The 9666-nt window shown below is 36.1% G+C and overlaps 1 protein-coding gene across 2 annotated transcripts in view; it reads right to left on the bottom strand.

The window, feature by feature from the left end:
* LOC107702599 (phospholipid phosphatase-related protein type 1-like) overlaps nt 1-9666 on the bottom strand; it is an 80606-nt gene that overhangs the window by 3855 nt on the left and 67085 nt on the right. For both annotated transcript variants that reach the window (XM_016504973.1, XM_016504972.1), the window contains exons 3-5: nt 8178-8366; nt 3332-3464; nt 1000-1250 (exon numbers count right to left, since the gene is read on the bottom strand). In XM_016504973.1, the coding sequence (XP_016360459.1) occupies nt 1000-1250; nt 3332-3464; nt 8178-8366 (573 nt within the window). The remainder of the gene's footprint in view (nt 1-999; nt 1251-3331; nt 3465-8177; nt 8367-9666) is intronic.

Here is a 9666-nt window from a genome sequence, read left to right as displayed (position 1 = left end):
TGTGTGTGTGTGTGTGTGTGTGTGTGTGTGTGTGTGTGTGTGTGTGTTTGTTTGTGTGTGTGTGTGTGTGTAAAGTTTGTTTTCCAGGACTCGACAAATAAAAAGTACAAAATAACAGCATTTATTTCAAATAAAATAAATCTTTTGTAAATCTTTTATAACATCATAAGAAATGTCTTTATTGTCACTTTTGATCAATTTAATGCATCTTTGCTGAATAAAAGTATTAATTAAATTTCTTTTTTTTTCTGGATTATCTCTAACATCACTAGCTTGACATTAAATGTCTATTCAAAATCAGTGAGAAAATTTATTTCAATTTTGGCAAGATGTGTGGTTACACTTATTGCCTTTGTATGGCAATGTACAGTAGGTGATATCAGGTAAATACTGTACATGTGTACACATTTTTAAATGTAAATCAATATGTTTGTACTTTGTATGTACTTTTATGCTTATATATATATATATATATCATTTTTTCCCCAAAAAATGTTTACTTGAATACTACTGTTAAATACCTGAAAAACATCAAACACTTATTTATTTACATTGATAATAATATTTAATTTCTTAAATGTGTATTTAATAGCATATTAGTGTTTGGTTTTGGTATCTAAATTGGGATTCACAGTTGTGAAATTAAATTAGTATCGGTAACAACTTTGCATAAAAACAAGCTGTACAGATATCCGTTTAAAATGCAGTTCAGCTATATTTTCCCTGTAAAATCAATACATGACACTAAATTAAAACAACAGGCCATTTTTCAAGCATCCTCATTTTTCAGGGTCTGTCCAAAACTGAACATGAACACATTTGGATTTTGGACCAATTATATTTCAAGACTAATTGCTTTGGACCTGACTGGGACAACTTTTGTGTAAAGCAAATTTATTTTCCAGGTAAACAAACCATGAAGTATGAGCCAGCTGAAATCAAGTTCAACACATAACCGACAAAACTAAACAATTTCAAACCCACACTGCAGTGCCTTACAGTAACGTAGACGGCGGAGTAGACACTGAGCGAAGCGTCTTTGGATGGGAAGGACCTCCTGGCTCTCTCCACCACCACCTGGTTCCCAGTGCAGATGTTTCCATTGGCGATGAACTGGTGGTTGAAGCGACAATCCATCCCGGTGTAATTTGGCTTGCAGACGCTCAGGAAGTACGGCGCCAAATTGCCAGTCGCTACCTGGCCGGCGTTGACAAAGATGTCGGTGGCGAACAGGCCAAACGCGAAGACACCTGCGGTGAAAAACAACAACAACAGAAAAGTACTCATCTTGTTGCTCCCAATCAAGTCTCGAAAATATAAGCAAATCAGACAAGGGCTTGGAGGACGCCTATGAATACCAATGCGGTCTTGATGGAACGATGTTATTTTTATCTTCAACCAGAAGTAATTACAAATGCCCACTAGAGCAAAAGCTACATTTGCATACATCATCTGGCACAAACACAACTACTCTACTAAGCTTAGTATCTTATGCATGTAATTATGATGTCCTCTAGTTATGCCAACTCTCTCAGACGGACGTTTTCCAATTGATTTTGTGGAATACGATGGTAACCGACTTGCTTCACCGTGAAACTGTGCGTATGTGAAGTAGATTACAATTCATGGTGAGCAAAAAGTTGAGCTACTGGAGAGAGATAGACAAAAGATACTGTACTCTCCGGCCACAATTGCTCAAGAATGCAATCTGATGGTCCACATCACCGCAATCCCAAGCCTCAGAGGACACCATTACCAGAGTCTCTGCTATATTATGCATCACATCCAGCAAAGCAACGGCTCCCCATGTTTCTCGTTTTATTTTACGTCAGGCTTTGGGTGGGCAGCATGGACATGTGTACTGAAACCAACATCCTGTAAATATGAATGCATCAAAGAACCACTGCGAGGGAACGTTTTATTGGAAAGTTGTGTTGATTGTTTCTGTCATTATGTCTGTAGCAAACATTTAAAATGGATATGGTGTGGAGGTAGTGTTGTGCGTTCGGTCTGTTACTAATCAATAAAACAGCCACAGCTCAGCAGTTTTGCTTGAAAACTTGCACTTTTAAAATCTCCAGGTAAATCATACCATCCTAACAAAGTCAAAGATTTATTGGATCTGTTGTGCACTTTTACTTTTGAGAGCTCACTAAAGTATTATTAGTGATATTTGCTTAGTACTTTTTTTCTGTAGTAGAAGTAGTATTAATGGGTTAAGTTGATTAATAAGCCATTAACAAATAATCTGCAATGGACAAGGTGTCAAAACCTACCTAATGAATAAGCACACATACTTAGCTACGCTGGTTATAAATTCTATAACCAATCCTTAACCCACACTCTAACAGAAATAATAATAATAATAATAATAATAATAATAATCAAACTCTTTATTTTGATACATATTTTACAAATGAGGCTGTCCCGCAAAATGAGGTTTTGTCAGATTTAACTCACTTCTGGGTACAAATTTGTCTTCAAAATATAGTTAAGCACATTTTTATTATGTGCACTGATCTTTTTATCAATGTGAGCGTTTACGATACCTTTGTTAAATGGATCATTTTAAATTATAGCCATTCACCAATATACATGAATCATTTTTAAGATTTAATTAGCAAACTGCAGGCCAATGTTTTGTTTATCATTAATCACAGAACATGATCTGTTGGTTTACACCAACCATCCCATAAACACATACTAACAAATGTCTCATTTAGCTTTGCATTTATTTATGACAAATAACTCCAGATGTTTCTGTCATCACTCTATGTGCTCTCCTGTTTAAACAAGAGATGTCTGTTCATTTTCTTTTTCCTTCAAAAGATTATTGTACACATTAATTGCCATACTAAATAATTAATACAATTCCTTTGCTTTGCTGAGCCAGTAGCAAAAGTCCTGCGAATAGCACAATCATATAACGCTCTCCGCAGGAAGTTAGGAAACACATAATTGTAGCTTCAGGAAGCGAAATGCTGCATGAATTAATTATGCTAATTATTTTTAGACATTTAATATATATAATTATCCAATATTACTTCCAGAAATTAAGACATTATCGTCCCAGCCCTAATATATGCACACAGTATCCACCCCAAAATGACTGTCAATGTATTAGATAAAAAAATAATAATTATATATATATATATATATATACAGTGTATATATATATATATATATATATATATATATGAGTATGCATTATCTCACCATGCTCCCAAGATATCAGTTTTAGCCACTGACAAATCCATACTGGAACCAAAGGATACTGAGCTAAAGTGTTAATAATAAAAAGCTAAGTTAGTAGTAAAAAGTGAAGACTCACCAATAAACCTAATGATTCTGCGGATGAGAGGGTTCAGGTAGCAGCACTCGCCCGTCACAATGGTTTTCTCCTGGGCTATGAGAGCTTCTCTAGTGGACTTCATGATATACATGGCGATCTCACCAATAAATATCTGTAGAGACACGAGAAAAATCTTTAGATTCAAGCATTTAATGCATCTCATGTAAACACAAGCGAGACTCATGTCTATTAGAATATTTCTGATCTTTTGCTCATCCCTTGAATTGCAGGAACTATATTCTTCGTTTAAGCCCTTATGCTAAGGTGTCACAGCTTTGGTATCAATGTCATCAAACCTGGTGTAACTTGCTTCAGTTTTCAACCTTAACGCAATTTAGTTTAGTTTATGTATTTGGTTTGAACCTTTAAGACATCTGTATGCAAATGAAAACAGGAGTAGCCCGCTCTTGTTCATCAGGAATAGGCGTTAATATGTAAATGTGTCAATTAATATGTTAATGAGCTCTTGGTCCTGATGCCATAACCATGACAAATTCTGAGGGTTTTAAAGTCTGACATAAATCAGAATCAGAATCAGAAAGAGCTTTATTGCCAAGTATGCTTGCGCATACAAGGAATTTGTTTTAGTGTCACAAGCTTCCAGTACACAGAGACAACAACACACAGACAATAAAAATACACACATATGTAAATATAAATAGACAAAACATTTTTTTTAATAAATTAAAATAAATTGTATGTAAATTTGTGCTATAGATTATAGAATAGAAGTAGAATAGAGTAAGATGCAGGGATGTACTAGGATGTAGGTGGTAACAAATAAATATAAGATTATTGAACATATCTTTATTGCACAATTGGGGAAACATTTAACTGTTCATAAGGTAGATTGCCTGGGGGAAGAAACTGTTCTTGTGCCTGGCTGTCCTGGTATTTGCGGCTCTGAAGCGCCGACCAGATGGCAAACGTTCAAAAAGGGGATAACTTGGATGTGAGGGATCCAGAGTGATTTTCTGAGCCCTTTTCCTCACTCTGGATGTATACAGTTCTTGAAGGGTGGGCAGATGAGCACCAATAATCCTCTCGGCAGTCCGAACCGTTCTCTGTAGTCTTCTGGTGTCTGATTTTGTAGCTGAACCAAACCAGACAGTTATGGATGAACACAGGACAGACTCAATGATGGCTGAGTAGAACTGTTTCAGCAGCTCCTGTGGCAGGTTGAATTTCCTCAGCTGGCGAAGGAAGTACAACGTTTGTTGGGCCTTTTTTTACAATGGAGTCGATGTGAGTGTCCCACTTCAGGTCCTGAGAGATTGTGGTGCCCAGGAATCTGAATGACTCCACTGTTTCTACAGTGCTGTTCATGATGGTGAGTGGGGGGAGTGCTGGGGGGTTTCTCCTGAAGTCCATGATCATCTCCACTGTTTTGAGCGTGTTGAGCTTCAGGTTATTAAGACTGCACCAGACAGCCGGCTGCTCAATCTCTTGTCTGTAGGCAGAGTCATCACCGTCCTGTATGAGGCCGATAAGTGTGGTGTCATCTGCGAACTTCAGGAGCTTGACAGAGGGGTCTTTAGAGGTGCAGTCGTTGGTGTACAGGGAGAAGAGTAGTGGTGAGAGGACGCAACCTTGAGGGGCACCAGTGTTGGTGGAGCGGCTGTTTGACATGAATTTCCCCAGTCTCACTAGCTGCTGCCTATCTGTCAGAAAGCTGGTGATTCACTGACAGATAGAGCTAGGGACCGAGAGCTGGGTTAGTTTGGTCTGGAGGCATGTTGGGATGATGGTGTTGAAGGCCGAACTGAAGTCCACAAACAGGAACCTCACACAAGTCCCTGATTTGTCCAGATGCTGCAGGATGAAGTGCAGTCCCATGTTGACTAAGGGTTGACAGTAAGGGTCCAGTGATGTCCTTCAGATAAGCCAGAACCAGTTTTTCAAATGACTTAATGACCACAGACATTAGAGTCACAGGTCTGTAGTCATAAAGTCCTGTTATCTTGGGTTTCTTTGGGATGGGGATGATGGTGGAACGTTTGAAGGCAGGGACTTCGCACAGCTCCAGTGATCTGTTGATTTTATCTGGGACTTTGTGCTGTGAATGTTAGAATGACACAGTACATCAAACTCTTTCTATAGTTTCTATAATACCTCCATTTTATGAGCAAAATCAGGTTTTCAAAAGTCTTTTGTGGCGTGAAATTGAGTGATCCTCTAATGATCAGCTCACTATGCCCTTATATTATTTGGAGTAAACCAACTGTAGCTAAACACAGTGTTTCGCACTAATGATATCAATAATGACGATACAATAACAAACAAAATTCATACTTTGACTCCTGGCACAAGGCATAAATATTAAAATCCGTATTCAAAGCCGTAAATATCAAATGTTATAAATACTTTCAGAAATTAAGCAATATTTCAGCCCAAAATGAAAACCGCCATCATTTATTCACCCTCATGTTGCTCCAAATCCATATGTACAGTTTACAAAGCTCTCTCTTTCTCTCTCTCTCTCTTTTCTTTTCCTTCAGAGACAATGGATTTTGGTTATGATTAATTTTGTTTATAATACTTTATGCAACAATTTTCAATCTAAACACAAATGTAAGATAATTGAGAATTTAAAACTTAAATATGAGACTGTTCCTCACACACACACACACACACACACAAAATGTGTCTTTAGAAGATCTATTTATGTTAAAGTTTAAAAAAAGAAACAACAAGAGGGAATGTATAGGATAAAATTGGATGCATCATTTGTTTTTACAGCATCAGTCACATGTTGGACATGTATGTGTCTCTAGTGAAACTAAAAACAGTCAACTAAACAAGAAGTCAAAAGACAGAATTTACTAAGAAAGACCCGCTGATGGAATAATTTGCATAAAATGGATGTGTCTGAGCTGAAAAGAAATGATAATGACAAAAGTTGAGCTGCTTGGGGATTTGCACCTAAAAGGTACAGCATTTCACAGGCCACTTTGAAGTCAGATATTTCTCAGCCACTGACCATTTCTGAAGTTAGCAAACGCAAAGGAGGGGTTCTATTTAGTTTCATGTTCTCCCACACAGAGGAGAGAAAGTTTGTGCCGTAGGGAGGGAAAAATCCACGAGAAGAGGCGGTGGCTGCTGCAGTTTTTTGTATCTCTGGAGTCAAACTCACTTTGGCTTGTTTAAGGCTGCAAACACATGAGCTGATTTCTGTGCTTGGAATGATGGAATCGTCTCTGAATAATACAGCACAGATGAAACGCTGAAAACCTGCTGCTTGAGATACAGACTGAGGTATAAAGATGAACTACACTGTCCCATACTGTATTAAAAAGGTTCAAGAAACCTACAAGATGTTCTTCTGACATGCATCTTTTATTTTTGGTGAATGTCATAAAGGCATTTTTTAATATAAAATTATGCAGTCATTATATCATTTTTTTTTCCCTTAAGAAAGTGAAGCCAATTTTGGTTGTATTGTGGCATTTTCTCCACGATACTTACTTGCAGTCTCCATATCCCAAACAAACAAACAAATAAATATACATGCATACATAAATAAATAAATAAATGCATACATACATAAATAAATACGCGTGTGATAACAGAACATCCATACTGGGGTGAATTATCCTGTAATTATTCTTGATAAAAAGTCAAATTAAAATATTATATACATCCTCAAGGTGTGCCTAATCTGAAAAATGACCTCTGTAACTCCTAACTGCTTCATTGCACTTCTGATAAAGGCCCAAACAAAGGCAGTAAAACTGAGACCATCATTTTCAGCAGAAATAAAATACATTCCCTGTAATTTGTCTTTAGTGGTCGATGTTTTATGATCCGTGTGCTTATTAAAAGGATATGAGTCACACTGAAACTCCACTCTGGAGACTAAATTTAATTTCCCCTTCATGTTTTACACCTGCTCTTAATTGAAATGTAAAGTAATAATATTGTTAATTTAATAATAATAACAATCTACAAATAAATTCAAATAATTTAGTTACTGAATTCTTTGACCTAAAATAAATAAGGCACGTATGTAGTATTTATTTAATGTTGGTATTGCAGTGCCCTCTGGTGTTCATGTCCAACAATCACAAAAAAAACAAAAACTGCAGAAATCTTTATTGAAATAATCCATTATTTACTTGGATAATTTATTTAAACGTATCTCTATTTTACAAATCCATCTTCCAGAGATTCTTAGATCCTAGTTTCTAGGACTAATTGTGCAACATTCCACATCAACTGTGTAGGATGTTTTTCTTTTAAATAATAATAACTAAAATAATAATAATCATCATCGTAAGTATTATTATTATTATTATTATATAGCCATATTGGCATATAATCATAACATTTTGGCCAAATTGTTTAGCCCTGCCAAAAAGCACAGGAAACCTGGAAAATAGTTTTTAAATCACTGTCACAATTTTAAATAAGAACAAATCACAATAACATTTTCCTCAAATTGTGCAGTTCACTTGTTAGAATAGTTCACCTAAAATGAAAAGTTCACAGACATTCTCAAAATAAATAATTCAGTGATAAAATTGTCTTCCACCACAGATCTTAAAATGAGCAGTTCTCATTTAACCATCATAGAATTAGATTTTGTTCAAATCCCTAAGTATTAAAACTTAGTCACGTAAATTTCCCACCCCCTCTGAGCTTTGAAAGACCAGATTGTTGTTCATGTTTACATATAGCATCAAAAGCAGAAGGATACTGAATCTTTACAATTTAAAAAGTTGATTACATCACCAGAAACTAAAAATCAAAACATAAAAACCTAAAAGAAGTCAAGCTCACTAATGAACTAGTGGGTTGTTGGTGATCTTGAGCCAGTGGTACTCACGATGGCTGTGGGCGCAGCTGCCACCACGCAGTACAGGATGAGAGGAGGGATGAAGCTGCTCTCCTCCACCCCAGGGTACGGCTTCATCAGCTCAGCGTCCTTACAGAAGAAGCCCTGGATATGGATCCCAAACGTGTCTGTGCATTCAAAGTAGTACACCAGCAGCACCGTCCCGGCCATGATCACCAACTGGAAAGAGAACAAAGAAACAAACTTAACAAAAGTATCTGTTGAGCAGTATTGGCCAGTAACTAGTTACTAGTGACTAGTTACAGTAATAATATTACTTCATAACTAGTAGTGTAACTAATTACTAATAAGATTTCAGTAATAATATTACAGTTACCATCCATAAAACAGCTGGTTACGTAGTTAATTTTGATGACTTAACCCCTTCTGATTTGAAGCCCAACAATCCAATAATTCCTAGATTTATTTTCATAACTTTCACGACTCATTAACACATGAATCACCAGTGCAGCAGGCAAGCTTGGAATATGGAAAAGTTTATATTCAGCAGATGGAAATATTGCCATTACATAGATTTTGTCAGATTTTTTGTTATGTAAGTTGTGGCATTACTTTACTTTACTGTGGGTGGGTGGCATTATACACCCACATCCCTCTGATCCTAAAATAAATTGTATTACAATAATTCAAAATCTTTTTAGAAAACGAAACATTTTCTTACGAACTTATGCTATTTCCTTTGATAAAATACATTATGAAATATATTCGTATATGGGTACAAGACAAATTATAGCTACAATTAACTCGCTACACATGACAATTAATGAAGTTAATATAACACTTAAAAGTCACTATGAGGTTAATACGACACTATCAGTGTTTGTAATAACTTCTGACTGCGAGCCAATGTGGATTTTGGTCAAATGATGAGACTTTTCCACGACATTCTAATTTATTGAGATGCACCTGTATTATAGAATATAATTTTTTTGGGTAAGATACGCAATTACAACTTCTGTGGGGCATGAAGGAAAAGTAACGTAACTAGTAGTGTAACTAATTACTGTTGCTAGAAAGTAATAAGTAACGTAATATTACTATTGTAAGGAGTAACTAGTACCAAGTAATAAATTACTTTGAGTAACGAACCCAAAACTGCTTTTGAGAACTTAATTTCACCAACACACATGAAAAACAAAAAGTCCAAAATTTGTCTCATCTCCACGCACCAAACCTCATGTAAGCATCTGTTTTCTGTTTGCATTAGGCCCACTCATAATTTATATTTGTATCCTCTAAAGCACTCCTCAAGCATTCATTTCCAGCAGAGTTACATAAAGGGCCTTTCATGAAACATGCAAGACAGTGTCTCTGAGAGCACAGCTCAAGACACGGTATGATTAAAGTGATGTGTTATGTAACTTACACTAGGGGTCAGATCTTGATTGATTGATTGCTTGATTGATTGATTGATTGATTGATTGATTGATTGATTGATTGATTGATTGATTGATTGATT

Source organism: Sinocyclocheilus anshuiensis, unplaced genomic scaffold (genome assembly GCF_001515605.1).
Source record: "Sinocyclocheilus anshuiensis isolate Anshui unplaced genomic scaffold, SAMN03320099.WGS_v1.1 scaffold210, whole genome shotgun sequence".
In the NCBI taxonomy this organism is placed as follows: domain Eukaryota; kingdom Metazoa; phylum Chordata; class Actinopteri; order Cypriniformes; family Cyprinidae; genus Sinocyclocheilus; species Sinocyclocheilus anshuiensis.
Note: the sequence above shows the minus strand (reverse complement) of the source record. Positions and strands in the feature narration are given on the sequence as shown.